The 18,957-nt window shown below is 34.1% G+C and overlaps 2 protein-coding genes across 3 annotated transcripts in view; one reads left to right on the top strand and one right to left on the bottom strand.

Moving 5' to 3' along the window:
• LOC140057305 (Golgi apparatus protein 1-like) overlaps positions 1-13,253 on the bottom strand; it is a 33,033-nt gene extending 19,780 nt beyond the window's left edge. For both annotated transcript variants that reach the window (XM_072102905.1, XM_072102904.1), the window contains exons 1-9: positions 12,689-13,253; positions 11,930-11,962; positions 8,344-8,430; positions 7,809-8,036; positions 3,174-3,428; positions 2,782-2,962; positions 2,173-2,384; positions 1,085-1,206; positions 232-333 (exon numbers count right to left, since the gene is read on the bottom strand). In XM_072102905.1, coding sequence (XP_071959006.1) covers positions 232-333; positions 1,085-1,206; positions 2,173-2,384; positions 2,782-2,962; positions 3,174-3,428; positions 7,809-8,036; positions 8,344-8,430; positions 11,930-11,962; positions 12,689-13,219 — 1,751 coding nt within the window. In that variant the 5' untranslated portion in view covers positions 13,220-13,253. The remainder of the gene's footprint in view (positions 1-231; positions 334-1,084; positions 1,207-2,172; positions 2,385-2,781; positions 2,963-3,173; positions 3,429-7,808; positions 8,037-8,343; positions 8,431-11,929; positions 11,963-12,688) is intronic.
• Positions 13,254-13,328: 75 nt separating this feature from the next.
• Positions 13,329-17,094, top strand: LOC140057306 (uncharacterized). The gene is made up of 5 exons (XM_072102907.1): positions 13,329-13,446; positions 14,003-14,341; positions 15,150-15,337; positions 15,911-16,000; positions 16,301-17,094. The coding sequence occupies exons 2-5, from the start codon at positions 14,147-14,149 to the stop codon at positions 16,392-16,394; spliced, it is 567 nt and encodes a 188-aa protein (XP_071959008.1). The 5' UTR covers positions 13,329-13,446; positions 14,003-14,146; the 3' UTR covers positions 16,395-17,094.
• The last annotated feature ends 1,863 nt before the right edge of the window (positions 17,095-18,957 follow it).

Genomic DNA, 18,957 nt, shown 5'->3' on the forward strand with positions numbered 1-18,957 from the left:
GGCACTGTATTACAGAAGGCCTACTAAGAATCAACTAGTATTCAAAACCCATTTGACCGTTGTGCACAATAAGAGGCATAACGTGTGATACACATGTGGCACTGTATTGCAGAATTTGCTTATGATACAGGATAAATTATAGATACAGCACCAAGAATATAACATACAAAATTTAACTTTTTTTCTATTAAAAAAAAAATTAACATTATGCAAACAATGAACAATAATTACCTAAAATCCCTAGTGATGAAATACTGCAATGTCAACAGACGTGTCTCGCAGTCTTTCGTCATCTCTGGAGCATTAAGATTATCCATTAAACATGCTAATACTCTGTGAAGAAATACAATTACACATTACAAATAAATCTGTATAAGGTGGTGTTCCTGAATAATCTTAAAATCATCACGGTTTTGTTTTCCTGCTCATAACCACTCATAGTGTATGTACATTAAGCTCTTTCTACAACTAGTTTGACAAAAAAAGTGTGATGTGCCCAAATATGGTAGTGATATGCTTAAATATGGTAGTGATATGACATCATCATGTCCATATATGGGCACATCACAATTTCTTGTCACATAAAATGTGATAGTGTAGACAGAGCTTTATGGTTTTTATAGTACAATACAATCTCTCTTTTGGGAAACCCCAATAAAGGAGACATACCTATTCAGAGGACACTTCTCTATGAAACTAACAAGGGGAAATATATGTTGTTTAACAATATGGTCGAACTGTGTTAAGTATGGTCAACCACATGAGACAAGAAAGGGTTAACCCCAGTATACTAGTACATCACAGCCACTGGTCATAACTGGGCCCTCTAATTGGTAATGACTCACTGGCTAAACCCAGGGCCCCAGTGCTTATAGGGGCCCCTGAGCAGAACCCAGAGGAAACAAAAGGTTTTAAAATATGTCAAAAAAAGCTGAAAACATCTAAGGCTTCCAGCATTTGAAGGACAGTTAGGGTTTCTGAACAAGAACCTCAGGCCCTCTGTGTTACGCCACTGTTAAGAGAAGAGTTTGTTGGGCCTGGGAGGTGCCCTCTTAACAAGGAGTTCTACTGTAGTGAAACCTACTGAGCATTTCCCTTAGATACACCTTTACACAGGCTCTCTTCAACTGGTCTGCAAGCCTTCTGTAAAGCACTGTCTATCCTTACATCTTGCCCAGCATCAGTCTCTTTAACCAGTTCCTTAAGCTGAATAAAATTATAATTTCCATTGTTAAAATTCAATTAAATATCAGGTAGTGAAGAACAATATGTACTCGTGAGACTGAATATGTTGCGTCTTTATTTAAATAGCGCACACATTCAAAACCATTGTTTGATATATAGTAATAATTTTTTTATAGGAATAAATTATTAGAAAATGATATGTGCTGTCATAAAAAATCAATAATTCAAAAATTGTGTTTTCAGTTCACCGTTCATATTACTTTACTACTATAGCCCTAATAATTTTTACCGTTCATATTACTACTATAGCCCTAATAATGTTTACCGTTCATATTACTACTATAGCCCTAATAATTTTTACCGTTCATATTACTACTATAGCCCTAATAATTTTTAATTAAATTTGTTGACATCTATTTGTATTCATTATTAGTTTTTTCATCATTCAATTCCTCCGAACGAGCATGATTGTAGGCTAGTTTTGTCTTTGTAAATCGGAATAATAGAAATGAATTGAAATATCAGGAAAAGTATATTAACTGTACTGTACAACAAAGAGGAAAAACATAACAAATTATGTAACACCAAGAGTGCCTTCAAGTAGAAGAAACAGGAATTGTAGTTAGATAAATACACACTTTTTAATTTGAATGAACAGAATAAAACTATGGTACTATTACATTGAGACCCTCTCCTTTGGGACACGCCTATTCAGGGGACACGCATATTCAGGAAACACACCTATTCAGGGGACATAATATGTCTATATGTATAAATTTCCACTCAGCTATCACGGGTGACAAAAAAGACAATTTCCCTATTCGGGGGAATGCCGTATTCAGGGGACACACCAACCTACTCAGTGGACACTTTTCTGTGAAATGAATGACACCACTGCCAAACCCATATTCAAAGGACACCCCTATTAAGAGGACACTTTGTTTGGTCCCTTAATAGGGGTTTTACTATATCCCAAATATAACTTACAGCTGCTTTACATCTACCATTCTTCAGTTTATTTTCCTTGGCCAATTTCATGAGGCAGTGTAGTGTCTTGCCCTCCCTTTGGAGTCCTTTGCATTGATTGTCGATGTTATCACGGCAGGCTAAAATGATTCGTGGGTTGATCATGTAGTCTTCCATGAGCTGTTTACGCTGGTCAAACATCTCTCCTTGACACTCTCCACTAACCTTCTTACCTGTTGAAGTAAATAATAAGTGTAATGCTAAACATTAGTATATACAATTCTAACTAGTTGGGTAGTTAAAGTAGACATCTAGACATAGCACTGTGCTTTAAATTTAGCCTGGAGCTAAGAACTCACTAGCCAGTCAGAAAGAAATAAGCTCCTCAAAGTTGTTCGTTTCAATTTAAAATAGTTTTTTTAGGTTTTGAGCAGTTTTATCAATATTGGTACAGTATAATGATATTTAGAAAAATTATATTGGTATATTAAAATTGTAAAATGAAGATTAATTAAATCCGACTTTAAATAGGTTATTTTGTAGTTTTAATAAAGTTAATCACTTCCGTAGAAAAAAAACCCCATTCATTATTTGTATACTATTTAATAATCATTAACTATCTGTACTAACCTTGCTTAATGTTCAGTTCTAGACATAGTAGGATGACGGATAGTTTGATGTTATGATCTTTTGAATTCCTGGCATCGCATTGAAATTTCTTGATTTCTGGCTTACACTTTCTTTGCAAATTCACATTTACTCTATAATCTTGTGCTGTTAATTTTTGTTTTTTAGTTAACTCAGTTCGACACTGACCAAAAAAAAGATTGATGTGTCATATTATTAAATAGGAAATACATTTTTTTCTATTTATTTATTCGTTACTTAGGAACCAAACAATGAAACATCTAAAAACGGTTTTATCTTTACTACAAGTAGTACTCCAAATGGATTATTTTGTTAGACAATCAATTAAAAACTGTAAATAACGTATAATAATAAATGATTAAAATCCTTATTACCTCTTCTTTCATTTCTTTTTCAAATTTATGTTTCATGAGACACTTGTAGACTTTTCCTTGCCCCGCATTCACATCATCACAAAAGCGATCACGATCGTCGCGACAAGCAAAGTACAAAGGTCGATCTAGGTGGTAGTCGTTAGCCGCCAGTTCCGCAACTCGTAAAACTTGCTTTTTACACGTATCGTGTAGCGTGCTAGAATGGGTTTCTAAGCACTTGATGACAGCGCCCTGTGTATGCGGAGGTGGACGTTTCTGAGAATATAACATAATATTTTTCACATAGTTAAATACAGTAAAATTATGAAAACATAATAAACTGCAAATAATTGTTTGGTAACAGAACACTACTGTGTAATATTACACATTGATAAATGTTTAAATCGAAATGTTATCAAAAAATTCACATTAAAACTACATTACTGTAGCCAGTTAATTCTGAGAATAAAACAAAAATATTTCACATAGTTAAATACAGTAAATAATAAATAACATAATAAACTATTATCAACATAAAATTGTTTTCTAACAGAACACTACTGTAATATTACACATTCATAAATAAATGTTTAAACTTTCGAAATGTTATCAAACAAGGCCATATACATGGCTGCAGTCAAGTGCTCAAGTTAGTGTTTACCAACCGACCGACCTAGTGAGGTGTAGAGTCGCATTACATGCAACTAAAAATGCACATTAAAACTGTACAGTACTGTACCCAGTTATTTACATTTTATGGTTTATGATTAATATCATAAACAACAAAAATGTTACCTTCTTCAAGGCATACAGTGTATGTAAACCTAAATATAAAGAAGGTTGACCATAGCGATAAAATAATCAGTGTGCAATAAGATTCAATAATGAAAATGGTATATTATCTACAAGTCATGACTACAGTAATTCAATTGTTAATTTTTATATTTAAATATATTTGTAAATTTGCATGTATTTTTGTATGTACAGGTATGCTGTTTGGAAAATGAATTTCCAACATATTTTATAATAAATAGGACAATAAATATTTTCTTATCTTGTATCTTACATTTGATTCTCTTTGTGTTTGGTTTTAGCAGTATTTAAGTGCACTAAAGGGTACAGTATTCAGTCAAAGGTCGTGTTTATACAACACCCTAAATTTGAACACGGCTTTAATTTTTAGCGTGTTGTTCGGACCGAGGTCAACCCACCTTAACGTTTGCTGTTATACTAGAAATCACGATACCGTGTTATACCTGAAGTTTCATCAACACGCAGTGCATGCTAGGATAAAAGGTCAAATCGTTGATCGCGCTTGAATTGGCTGAGTTGTCAACAATCATCGTCGCCTCCTCGCTGTCCGATGTATTCGCGCGGTTTTTACCATTTTCATTATTGTATTCGTTCACGTTTGCATTGTTGTTTATTTTGTTCTCGGTTCATTTAAATTAATAAAAGTTATTTTAAGGGTTTCATTGTTTCATCTATACACTATGGAAGAAGATGCCATTTTTGCGATGTTATTTTTTATTCTGTTTGGAGTGGGAAACGATAGAGGCCTACTAGGCCTACCACTACGAGTTGGCCCCACTAGGCTAGGCGTAAAAGACGTGGTATCCCGGAGGATGATTGCTGGCAGCGAAGCAGCAATAAATGGGCCCAATCTTGTTAGCAATGTCGCATGACATGATTGATATTACGACCTAATTTAACGAGAGGTCAAAATATACCCTGAGGACACTTCCAACACGGTAACGGCGACCGGGAATCCACCAAATTTTAGGATTCAGCCAAGTAGCCTTTTTTGCAATTAAAATCTCATTACACGGAATCTCTTTGTTGTTATACAACACACTTTTCGTAGGCGTGTAGAATATGCGTGTAATAGCGTGTTGTATAAACGCGCCCAAAGATACTCTACTGTAGTCTGTATGACAATTTTATAATTTCCTTTCCTTATTTTTTTAAATTCTAAATTCAGAAGCATAAATTGTTTTACAATACTTTTTAAACAATACACAAATAGAACCCCTCTTTTGGGACACCATTATTCAGGGGACACCTCTATTCAGGGGACACCTTTATTCAGGGGACACCTCTATTCAGGGGACACCACTATTCAGGGGACACCTCTATTCAGGGGACACCTCTATTCAGGGGACACCTCTATTCAGGGGACACCTCTATTCAGGGGACACCTCTATTCAGGGGACACCTCTATTTAGGGGACACCCCTTCACTTTATTGTAAAATGAACGAAGGGAAGCGCAGTGTATAATGTTTTATCACTATGGCCAACCTTTAATTCACACATTTTTTGGGTCCCAAATGTGTCTTAATAGAGGGTTTCACTATAATCCAATCAGCTTTAAAAAGCACAGAATCTATGCTACTGTACTTCAGGTGCATTAACCCATAAACACATGATGAACATTCATGAATTCCCTATCTTATAGTCTATTACTACAGACTATTCTAACAATAAGTAATTCTAAAATTAGTCATTCTCTTGAAGCAGTGTCACAAAGCCGTTATTATGCCACATTTTATGATTTTCTCATTATAAATAATCGTTACCACATAATGTTTTCACATCTGGCATTAATCTAAGAAAAAACCATTACAGTAACAAGGTGGAGTTCTATAAATTATGCTTAATAATAAGACTAACACAATAACAGAAGCAAGCGCACCTGCTAGTATTTTAAATATCACAGGAAAATAAAAATGTTATTTTATATTGACAATATGTTATAAACAGAATGCATTTCTCATCATTATTAATGAACTAAAATATACACACAACTGGTCATTAAAAAAGGTGAGCCATGTGTATTTAATTCAAACAAGGTCTAATGAATTTGTTAATCTTATAGCTAAAATTGCACGGCAATGCATTAACAGTGTTCCAACAAGAAATGATTGGACATTTGAATCTATATTTTAAATCAGTTTCGTTTCTAATATGCCACATCATCATCTTGCTATATAAATCATTAAAAGAAATACTGATACTGTGATTAGATTACATCTCTAAGGCGTGTATGCTTCTGCAATACATATTGTTAGGAGCACTAGCAGTCACCTATCTGAAAGCATTAAGCTCTGTCTACACCATCAAACTAGTTTGACAAAAAAGTGTTAATGTGCCCAAATACTGTATGGTGGTGATATACCCAAATACATGGTAGTGATATGCCCAAATATAGTAGTGTTATGACATCATTATGCCCATATATGGGCATATCACATATTTTGTCACATTAAGTTTGATCTAGTGTAGACAGAGCTTAAGTACCATACTGTATTGTAAGGGTCTCCACGTAATGGAATCGGCAAACGTGATGCATAAACTGCTGAACATGGTAAGTAAGCCACACACTTATAATATACAGTATGTTGTATACTGACAACAGAAATTTAGAAAAATCAGGAATATTTCTTCACAGTTGAAATGAAAGGAAATGTAACAAGGACGTGACCTCTATTTGACCTACTCGCCCTGGTACCAGTCTACTATGGGTGCAGACATTGCCATTTCCTTTGAATGATGTTATACATGTATTTGGTTTGAGCACACGTTTCTTTTTTAATATATTGACAATCTTTTCATATTTGTGTACCTTATACCACACCTTGTTTAGATTTACATAGTGAAACATATACTGTACTCATACTATACTATACACTGTTGTAGAATTGCATACAAGATTCTATTTTATAATATTGGGGATATTTATTTCTATCTTTTAATATCACAATAATAATTATTTTATAGTTTGAGCATTGATCATTATTGATAGTTAACGAATGCTTTTTCCATTATCTATACATTTTTGCTATTTCCTGTACCCATATGTAATGATCCACCTTTGTAAGAATTAAATTATAATAATCATGATTTATTCATCCAGTAAATATCTATTCAAACAACATAATTATACAAGCACAAAGGTTACAATTTCCACAAAGCTACATGGTAACTATGTCAAATAATAGTTACTGTATTTCTTCAAATAAACGCCTGCTTTAAATGTGCCTGTCTCCACCTCTTAAAACATCTTTTGGAATAATTTTATTTGAGGATACATGCTACTATATTACACTAAAAAAAAAAACTTCCTTCAAAAAAGGCCTCCCTAAAAACCATTTCAAACATTTCACCGTTGGGCGTATATTCAGATGAATAAGGTATCTTCAATTCTAGCTAAAACTTAAACTTGTTCCACTAAAAACTTGCAACAGTAGAAATAATTAAACAAACAAAAAAGTAAACAAAATATGAATAAAAAAAAAATAAAAATTGGATAAAAATGTGGTTACAGTGAAAGTTTTCCTGTAGGTAACACTAACAGAGAAAAATTTCATTTTAAAATTTTGTTTAGCAATATTGCTAATAAAACTGATTTTTTAGTTGAAAAAAGTTTTGTATTGTATTTTTTGCTACACAATTTTAGAAATGTGTAGCATTAAGGTTGTTTTGTATAGCTTTTTGCTACGTAGATGATGGTATTAAGTACAGTATTTAAAGCCCCTAACCATTGTCCTCAATAAAGATGAAGGTTATTTATTATTTATGAAATTTCATTTACATAAGTCTTACGTTACATCCTGGTGAACTAACTTTCCCTTAATTAAAAAATCAATTCAACTTACAGCAGATTTGTCAAGTACTGGATGAGACACATCTCCACAATTGTTGGTAGTGATGTCTTCTTTACAGCTTTCGTAGAAACCGTGGATTAAATTGAAATCACTAAATGTTATTGCCATCATTCGTTTAAGGTACTGAAGGCATTGTGGTGCTGTTACATTTTCCAGGTGTTCAAAAAGACACGGTAACACTAGACCTTTGCCTTGTGGAAGAGTGCTGCAGTCTTTAAACTAGAATAAATAAACGTAAATAAATAAAAATAAGCGCCTTATTATACTGTGGAAGGACTAACGCACACAAAAAAAACAAGATAATTATCAGGATGTGAGCAGAGGCAGATAGGATGCCATACTAGATAAATGAAAAAAAATAATAATATTACAAAGAGACCGCTTCAGATCCAAACAATGTGTCTCCTTAATAGGGGTTGGTTGTAGTGTTAAAACATATATTTTCCTCTGCTCGTTTCACAAAAAAGTGTCCTCTGTGACCTTAATATTGTAGGGTATCTCAAAAAACGAGTTTTACTATAGTTACCTTAGTTAGAGCATCTTTGCAAACTTCTGTTGCGGCCGACTCAAACCTAACATCCATAGTCAAATTGTACTTGTAGTGCCACAGAAACTGTAAATGTACATTATAACAATCCAAGTACAGTCAAATATTATCAATAAATTAGTCACTGCAGTGTAATAATAATACTGTATCAACATTATTAGATTATTGTTATACAATAGAGAATATTATTTAAACTTGGATAAGGATTGGAGGTTCCATGCATTTTAAAGAACTCAGTAGAGCCTCTGGGTTACCCAACATTGTACAGAACCACCAGTCTTGGTGGTTCTGTACAGGCTCTTCACTGTGGCTGCCTTCGGTCTATAGAGGATCAGCCCTACGGTAATCCAAATTTCCTCCATAGAGATTTGGACGTCACAATACAGTAAACATTAATAATTGCGCCGGGAATTCCCCTCTCTATAGCGTTGCACCGCCCATTGATTAAACTATTATAAGGCCAAATAAAAAAAAATACTTGTTAAGCGTCACACCCTCATAAATTTTCAGGGGCGGGGGGACGGTTTTTTTTTTTTTTTTTTTAACTTTTTATGGAGGTATAATTTTGCGCGATGGACGTTTTGGCCCACTTTTTTTTTAGGACGAAACGTCAAACTTTTAAAATGCGAAACAGAACAAAATTGACTATGTATGAAATATTATTGCTTATGACAAAATTGAGTTTTGTATTGTTTATATCCAGAGGTAATTAAAACATTAAATTTAATTGCCACCGAGCGAAATTGTAGGCCCTAGACTAATCCGTCCAAGCTGCCACCCCGCCTCACTCATCGGCGGCCATGGTCCGCCGTCTCTCGCTCGACTCATCTATCCAGGAAATTCCCTATCGCGAGAAGCATGATGTTGGTCTCAATAATACTAAATTATAGTGGGCTGATTTTGAAAACAGCTTACGGCATTTCTTAAGTGAATTTTTATTCAACGTATTCATTCTTCTTTGATGAATCCGTTGCCAATTGCTGTGTAAATCAGTATTTAAAGTTGTGATGCGAAAAGTGTGTGTAATTATTCCACAGGTAAACCAGGCATAAGAAAACGCATCGCCGGGCCCATCGCCCAACAGGACCTCGTGGTGTGCCGATCTCGAGCGCGAGATCATCATAAACAAAATTGGTAGAGTCCATTATGTATGGGGTGTTTCCTATTTACGAACCTATAAAAAACGCGTTTCGACCACTGTGTAGGCAAAATATTTATTTCAGTAATCCCTAAATTGATAATCGTGTATTCTGTAATCACGTGACTGATGATGTAATCCTCAGCGACGTACTAAATGCACGTGATTTAATGTGTTGGGGAAAAAGCTTGCTGTTTACCACACATGATTCGCGGTGCTATTCGCGTTTCCTGACGTAAATCGGCGGCGTGTAAACAGCCCACGAATTTCACGTCGGCAATCGGCAATTGCCGACCTTATTGCCGACCTTAAATTGTCAGAGGACGGCATTCTCTTGCCGACCTAGAAATTTCTTTCAAGCCTAGCAACAACATGGTACATTAAGGGATCGTATCATTGAGACTTTAAACACCCATATTCACCACCATGTGGTGTTTAGTTAACAAACCATGAAATTAAGATGATCCCTGAATTCACTCAACCATTGCATCATGCAGTTGTGTGAGCTGCATGCTTTCTATCTGGGCACAGAGCGAGACCTGTGTAGGAGGTGGGAATACCCTGTTATGTCAAGTAAACAACTATGCTCTGTGTACGGCTAGCTCCATAACCACGATGTTTCTCCCTTGCTGAACATCGTTCAGCAGTTATCAAATAGAATTTATCTTGTAAATTTTAGTGTTAGGTTTTTATATTTTAGTTAATTTTGCTAGTTCTTTTTGCATAACATATAGCTAGGGAGGCTAGGCCTGGCTAGGCCTTAGGTTAGCAAGAGGTTAGGCCTTGGTGAAATTTCTATTTTTAAAACTGCCGAGACTGCCGACCTTGGCGAATTTAAGGTCGGCAATTTTTTGCCGACCTTCTTTTTTCTGAATTTCGTGGGCTGTGTAAATGAAACAATTGTTTTCACCAAATTGCCGTTGTCGACATAGAGCGATCGGTGGCTAGCTAGCGTGGCTAAGCTAAGAAGTACGTATTTTTCAAAAATTACACCAGCCTAGCAAACATTTGCTAGTTTTGAAATTTTAACTAGCAATTATGAAGAATCTACTAGCAAAATGCTAGTTTGCTAGCGCGAATTTTGAGCCCTGCTCTAGAGCTGGGCCGGGCCGCTAAACTTTCCGTTGTATATGGGTAAAAAAAAAATAAAAATAAAAAGAGAGGCGGCTGGATAATCAGGAGCGGGCGGTGACGCTTAACAAGTATGTTTTTTTATTTGGCCTAATAAATCTCGGAACAATTATGGATAATTTAGCCATACAATGTATTCAACATACAAAACAGTAGTTGAGAAAACATGTTTTACTGTATTTAACAATGCCTGTTTTCACTCCCAATTAGATAATATAATCACTCAACCTTAGGTATTAGTAGGGTACAGTTACAGTAAAATGGCAAATTATTGAATGAATAACATGGTTATCCACTGTTGTTGTTATTATGCACTTGTCAATTGTATGACCCACTATACGACCCCCGGGAGAGGTGCGTCATGGGTGCGTCATTTACAAATAATTACTGACGCAGGGGTGCGTCAAAAAACCTAGATGGTACGTCACATCAATGAACAAGGTGTGTCAATGTCCGTCACTTTACCACCCACCATATCATAAACAACATGGACACAGTGCGTCAAAATGGGTGCGTCATGGTCACCTAAAGGTAAGTCACCTTTTTGACGCACGGGTATTCAAAAGTATGACGCACATCTGACAAATGACGCACCTCTCCCGGGGGTCGTATAGTGGGTCATGCAATTGACAAGTGCATTATATTATTAAGAATTTTAATAAAATTGTTAAATAGGAACTTTCGGTTCCAGGCACACTTCAATTCTCAACACATTATGCTAATAATATGATTTAATAGAAATTTTGGACTGTACATTCATCTTCCACGTATGTATGCAACCAGTTTGTTTAATAATAATAGTACATTTTTCCCAGGGCTCTTACTGTACAGTAGATGCTGTTTTTAATTTGTGTAATTTAAGTTGTTAAAAATACAGTGACATAATTTATCAATATGCATGTATGTTTTCATTCAGAATTAATCAAGCACAAAATATAAAAAGTATAAAAATATTGGATATTATTAAATTTGTGAGTTAACTTATGTCTATTTGGTCCACCATCTGTATACTGTATTATCATCACTACGTAGTTTTAATTGTCGTAGACCTTTATGGTATTTTTACTTGCTTTCAAAAGTTATTGTTACTTCTTATTTAATGGTTTTATGTACTGGGCCTACAGTATGTGCAATCATTGATTGGATATATTATTATTATTATTGGTGGATTATAAATGTTTTTATTATTATTAATATTTTATTAATATTATTATACCGGCCCTAAGCTTATTATTTTATTTTTAGTTTTCTAGGAAGTGGGCACAGTCAATTTTCCAAAACCATATGAATACTCACGTTACTACATCCTTCTGAAATTTGTGAATCATCCTAAAAAGGGGAAAAAAACAAAAAACAAAACTTTTTTATTTTTTGGTAATTACCAATAGTAATAAAGTAGTAAAGTAATCAGATAGGTGGTAATTTTGTGAACCAATTCACCGGGGTAATAACACCCTACAGTAAACCAGGTACCAGGTGACAATGCCAGGCAACATAATGTAGTTTTTTTCTCCTTTATTAAGACTAAAGAGATTGTAGATAAAGATAAGATAAAGTCATAGCCATGATCTTTTACATAGAGTGGCATGAAGTGAAAAGGTACATTGTGCGAATCAATTAAAATGCACAGTACTTATAAAATAATTCACTAAAGCCACTAGTCAACAATTGAGCTATTTGGGTAGTGCTTACTTTATACAAACATATTAGGCTAGTCATGGTTCATTTAATCTGGCATTTCAATTCTTTTATTCTTTATATAATGGGGTCTTTGGACCAAAAAGACGATGATGTGGCAAACACTAAATAACAGGTTGTTGTACATGCTAAAAAAAAAATAAGCAACAGTGATTTTAGTTTAAAAAAAAATCCTGTTATACATAGGATTTTATATAGCTATAGTATATGAGGCCTCTGGGCCCTAGTAGGCCCATTCTTTTTTTTATCAATCTCCACAGTAATTAATAATAATAGGGGTTAGGGCCTAGATAGGCCTCTCTACTAGCTAGGCCTAGCCTAGTTAGTAATGTTCAAGTATTCACAGATTTTACTTACAACACGATCATTTTGTAGGCAGTCTAGAACAGCAAAATTGCTTCCTTTTGAGTGCTTTCCGCACAACAGTTGAACATCTTCCACGCAGAGTGGGTGGTCTGCAATGCGAAACTGTTTGCTTCCTATTTTTGGTAATTTCTTGGCAAATTTCTTTGCACCAGGCACTCCGACATTCCCATTCAACTGTTGCTGAGCTAACTCATTCTGTGCCATACCACTACGGGCCTTTTGAAACTTTGCTAATCCAGCCTGTGGTTGAGGGTAGCCAGCAGGCCCAAGCCCTGGTTGCTGCTGGTCATACTGCATCTGAGGCATTCCTCTGTTGCCTCCACCAAATTGTTGCTGAGCCTGAGGAGGCAAACCATTTTGTCCTCCCAGTTGTTGAGCGGGAAGGTCTCTTTTCTGCCGTGATACCGTGTCTTTCATTACATCACGGATATTAAATTTGTTATCATTTTTGGAATGTACACCTAAAAATAATGAAATAAATAGCATATATATTGCCAACACGACACGTAGGTTCAACGCCATCTTGGTGGTGGAGAGAGAGCTTGAGTGACGATATTTTTGTCATTACTACTTTATGAAGCGCCCTCTAAATTATAATGTGGAAATTAAATCGAAAATCGATCAGAGCAGGAAGAGCGGACGACGTCGATCGATTAAAGAACGTCTATTTTATGGTGTACCACCAGTGTCAAAGGAGGTTTCATTAAAAACAGTTTGGATGTCCATAAAACAGAAGAGTGAAAAACTAGGTATGCCATTATTATGTTTATTTATTTATTCACACACGCGATGTCATTTAAAGCAAAACATAGTATTAGTAAATGGGTTTTTGGTTGAAATTAAAGATGTATTGTCCCCCCAAAAACATGAAAAATGAAGATTAATTAAATCAGACTTTTAATATGTTATTTTGTAGTTTTAATAAATTTAATCACTTCAGTGAAAAAAAAACTTAGAACATTTCAAAATAAATAGTTAAATTCAACCAAAACCCCATTGGCTGGCAGCCATTTTGACCATTTTTTGCTTTAAATTACTGTTTCTGATCAGGTAAATACATTTTTTTCCCAATCCAATTTTTGGTCAAAGTGGATATCTATGTTACATTAAAATGGCATATTCAACAAAAATGTTCTTAAGATTTTTTTTTCAGGGGGACAATACATAACCTTTTATTTCATTTTATAAGTAAACATCATTTTCGGGTTTTTTTTCCGACGGAAGTGAGTAACTTTGTTCAAACTACAAAATGATCTATTCTGATTTTATTATACTTAATTCTTCATGGTTTTGGGGAAAATACAGGTTTATATTTAGTCGATGGCACTGTACCATTTATACTGAATATACTATACTGTAAAATATAAGCCGACACACAGCAGGCAACCAAAGCGTTCCATACGTATTAGCTGTGTCTGTGAAATCGATCGCAACGCAACGGTAAACAATATGGCGACAAGTGGAGAAACAGAAACGCTTCTGCGGCACCGTTCTTCAACAAGTAGTGAACAAAAAGAAGACAAAATGCATTGGACCGACGATGAAGGTGATTCTGATTTTGATGACCCAAGTTTACCGTATGGAGGAAAAGTTTTTCTGGCCAGAAAAAAGAAACCAGACACACTGTTGGTCCGATTTATCGAGGTTGGTGGTTAATTTAATGTACTTTGTATGCGCTCATTACACGACGCGCGAGGTCGAGGATGATTTTGACTAGAAAATTAATATAAAACCAGTCCAGTTAAAATTTCCACTTTTGGACTTCTTTATTGCATTAAAAATGTATAAATATAATATTAAATGGAAATTACGTTGTGACTGATGACTTCTTCCATTATTCATTAAAATTAAAAAGGACTTTCATATGTTATGCTCATCAAGTATTGTAGGCTGGAGCTACAATACATCAATCAATAACATACAATACACAAAAGTGCTGTTTCTTTTGTGTGGTGTGTCTATAATAAAATTATAATCATGCACCTTTTGTTATATTTATTGCAACGATAATAAATAAGAAGCAATAGTTTATAAATATGTATGAGTTTTAATTAATATTCATGAGTTGCTGGTATATTGAAATAAAATGATACAGTATTTGTTTTAAATATTTTTACAGTACAGTACATGCATAAAATAATATTTATATATATTTTTAATACACAGGAAAAACAATGAATTAAAAACATTTCAATCAGATATTTATCAGATGTAGAGCATTGAAAAACTGTTGAAAACAAATAATAATTTTAAAGGATAAAACAAATTCAGGTTATAATGGGATTCCCCTCCCCATCTCTCTGAATCAGCCACTGAAAAGTATACTATTAGATACAATATATGTATAAAATAAATAAAATAAAAATATCTAAGTTGTAATATTTTTAATTCATTATTGAAGATTAAAAAATTGCTTAAAGAAAAAAAATGTAAAATAAAATTTGTTTGACAGATGTGTGTTATTGTGGGTTTAGTCCTGTTTGTCTACTACTCCTACTATCATTTTGAGAACCTGAGATTTCATGTGAACCACGCCTATGCTCACATCGGCCACACCCATGCTATGCATCTGGTTGGACAACGCTACTTGGATGGCATCGGAATTGATAAGGATCACAGCCAGGCCATGAGATGGTTTAGGTACAACTTCCATCAATTCAATAATGTTTTGTAGGGGGAGAGGTGCCAATCCCATAGTATGGTTGTGGGGGAGGATGATCCCCATTTTTTTAGAGTGTCCTAATCATGATTAACCCCCCCCCCCCCCCCACCCCCACACACTAAATGTTGAGGAAAAAAAAGCAATGCAATAGAGCATATATATATATATATATTATAATTCTTAGTATAATTGTCTTACCTTAATTGTTAATTCATTTGATTTTTGTCCATGATTCCAACTAATATATATATATATATACATATGATACGCCATGTGTGCCAAAATTACCAATATTAAGCTGAATCACCATCTGTAAGAACCTAGACTAGATGAGGGACCTAGCCTCTTCTTTTGTGAATTAAAAAAAAAAATTGACATATTTATTTTTTGAAAAAGAAGTATATTTTATTATTTATTTTAATTCTTTATTTTGGTCAAATGTTAACATTTTATTTATAAATGAATTTTACTTGAAATGAAATGAGCAGAAGTGATGCTCTAATGTCTGTGATTACGTCTGTATCATGGTATGTACATATTGTATACTTTAGGTATGCTGCAGATCGTAATCACCCGCATGCTGCTCACAACCTCGCTGTCGCCCATCTGCAAGGTTACTCAACAGACATCAAAGATAAAGAGTAAGTAGGCCTAACAACAATTCTCTTTTACGTGTTCATTCGATAAAAATTTGGACAGGTACAATTAATGTACATAAGTAAACACTGATATTTACAAAGCAAATTAAAAACTGTTGTCATTATTTCAAACTAGTTTGACAAAAATAAGTGTGATGTTCCCAAATATGGTAGTGATATGGTCAAATATAGTAGTGGTATTACATCATCATGTCTATATATGGGCACATCACGATTTTACAGAGCTTACAGTGATATAATAATCTATGATTTTATTTCTTTTTATGTTGATTTATTTAACAGAGAAGCGAAGCAGTTGCTGGAATTTGCAGCCGGCAAAGGTGTTAAAGAATCAAAAGATGCCTTGAGAAAGTTGTGTCAATTTGGTAACTGTTAGTTACTGTGTTATATGCATACACAAAATATTATGCAATATTGAATTACCTAAAGCTCTGTCTACACTATCACACTTCATTTGACAAAAAATGTGATGTGCCCATATATGGACATGATGATGCCATAGTACTACTTTTTTTAAAATTCTATCTATGAACCATGTTAAAACCAGATACTCCAGTTGCCAAAAACTACTCCTAACCCATTTTGGAGTTTAGGGGTTTTGATGGTTAAATAATAAATAAAAATTTAGAGAAACATCACACATATTTTAGTGGATGGTAGAGTGATGATAAATAAAATATCTTTTACTGAAAAATACGAAAAAACAATCACCTTATTTAACGCAAGTTTATTTTCTTTTAACAAAAACTTTGTTGCCCAAATAGAGGGCGCTATATACATTATTGTAACTACTGTATTTAAACAAACATCTTTGCATCTTTCCATAAAATAAACAAAATATAAATACGTTTTTATCTGCAGCAGACAAGGCCCAACTTAGGGTTTTAACACCTATTATTTATTGAATAGCACTATCAAAGTAGTCATAGTTAAACGTAGTTTGGTCAAGTGTCATGTGCATTATTATTATTATTAATATTATTATTATTAGTGTTGTTGTTATTATTATTATACATTATCATTTCAATTTTCAAATGTGTTTTATGATGTTTGTTAACAATCGTCATTTATGATGATATCCATTTAAAATTAAACAATTTGTACAACTCGAAAAATATGTTGTTTATTATTTTTTTATGCATACGGTTATTTCTCTGTAATCGGAAAAATACGGTATTTGATTATTCTAAAGCTCTGTCCACACTATCAAACTTTATGTGACAAGAAAATGCGATGTGCTCATATATAGACATGATGATGTCATATCACTACCATATTTGAGCACATCACACTTTTTTGTCAAACTAGTTTGATAGTGTAGAAAGATATGAATACGAGAAATGCAATGTTTTGTAATTAACGCATATCATTGTTATAATTAATACAATATACAATAATGATAATTTATTTGTAAGCTATGCTTTCAGTGCTTACTATAAAAGATAATTTATACTTTAAAAAAACACGATCCCTGTTTTAAGCAATTGGTGATATTGAAAACGTCACAACTTTTTGCGATACTAGAAAAGCACAAATCAGATCACACGGAATTTATCGCGCGAATTCGTATAGTTCAAAGCCTGTTTTCCACTAGAGGCGGCGTATTGTGTCAATCAACATCACTTTACTTAGTTCTGATTGGTTATGCAATTTATCACGTCACACTTTCGATTCGCAAACAAATTCGGCGAGCCTCATGCATTGTTTCTGTGAATATTATTATTATGCCTACTAATGGATTTGCTAAGTGTAGGAATCATTAACTGCCAATCAAGACTTTGGCCCGGTTATTGACGTTAGATCTGATGTTTTGGTTGATACTGTTATTAACTGCGCATTAACATTTGTAGGTAAAGTGGTGATTCAACTTGTGATGCCAAACCCGTGCCTATAGTATCTCAATGATGGTGAAAATGTCGATAAATCTAAATTATCTACACGACACACTTTTTAATACGAATAATACTTTTTTTGTTATAACGGAGGGCTGATAATCTATAGAATAACAATTGACATTTGAACGGATTTAAAGAAAACCATCGAACGATCACTTTTGTTGGCAATTAACAGACAAAATAATATTTTTTTAACCTTTAAATTGTTGACCTTAATATTATATCTTAATGATAGTTTTATTTTTATTTGTGATACATATCTAACTCTACCAATGGTATCGACCACTGTAACCAGACGATCTAGTTATCTCTTACTCGTATATATATAAATTTATATATTTATAAATATTTATTCATGTACTTTTATACTTTGGTTGAATAAATATTATGAAACTGAACTGAATGAAATTAGTCCATACGCGTAACAAACAACAGGCGCGCCCACATGCATGATGACACGCGATATTACAGATTATAGCATAGATACAGACAGTTTGTATAATTTATATATTGCTCATTATTTTGCAGTTGTCCTTCCATATTCGCATTATGTGAACAGGAAATGATAGGAATAATGAATCATTAGTATGACACACGTACCTGATGAATCTTTTTAATTAACCTTTATTTCGTTATTATTGCGCGAAAGCAATTTTGTTTGTTGCCATTGTATAGCTACAAGTAATTAATACTCGGTCTTTGAATTTTGATTATTTATTTCACTTCAAACTAGGTAGGACCTAATACCACTTGAGCACAACGAAGGGCGTAAGCGCAACGCAAGTAGTAATCACGACGCGTGGATATGTCGACCTGGCGCTTGTGATTGGTCAACTCACGTACGGCTAAAGCGTGGTTTCCCCACCACTAGGTCGCAACGTAGCGACGTATCGACGCAAAATGTTGTATTACGTAATCACAAGTGGGAACCGACGACGCAACAGCGCTGCAAACATCGCAGGTTTGATTTCACGCAGGTGGACGCAAACTAAATTATTAGAAGGGCATTTGCTTACGTTGCGTAGATTGCGTCGCTAGTGGGAA

This window comes from Antedon mediterranea, chromosome 8, assembly GCF_964355755.1.
Source record: "Antedon mediterranea chromosome 8, ecAntMedi1.1, whole genome shotgun sequence".
Taxonomy (NCBI): Eukaryota; Metazoa; Echinodermata; class Crinoidea; order Comatulida; family Antedonidae; genus Antedon; species Antedon mediterranea.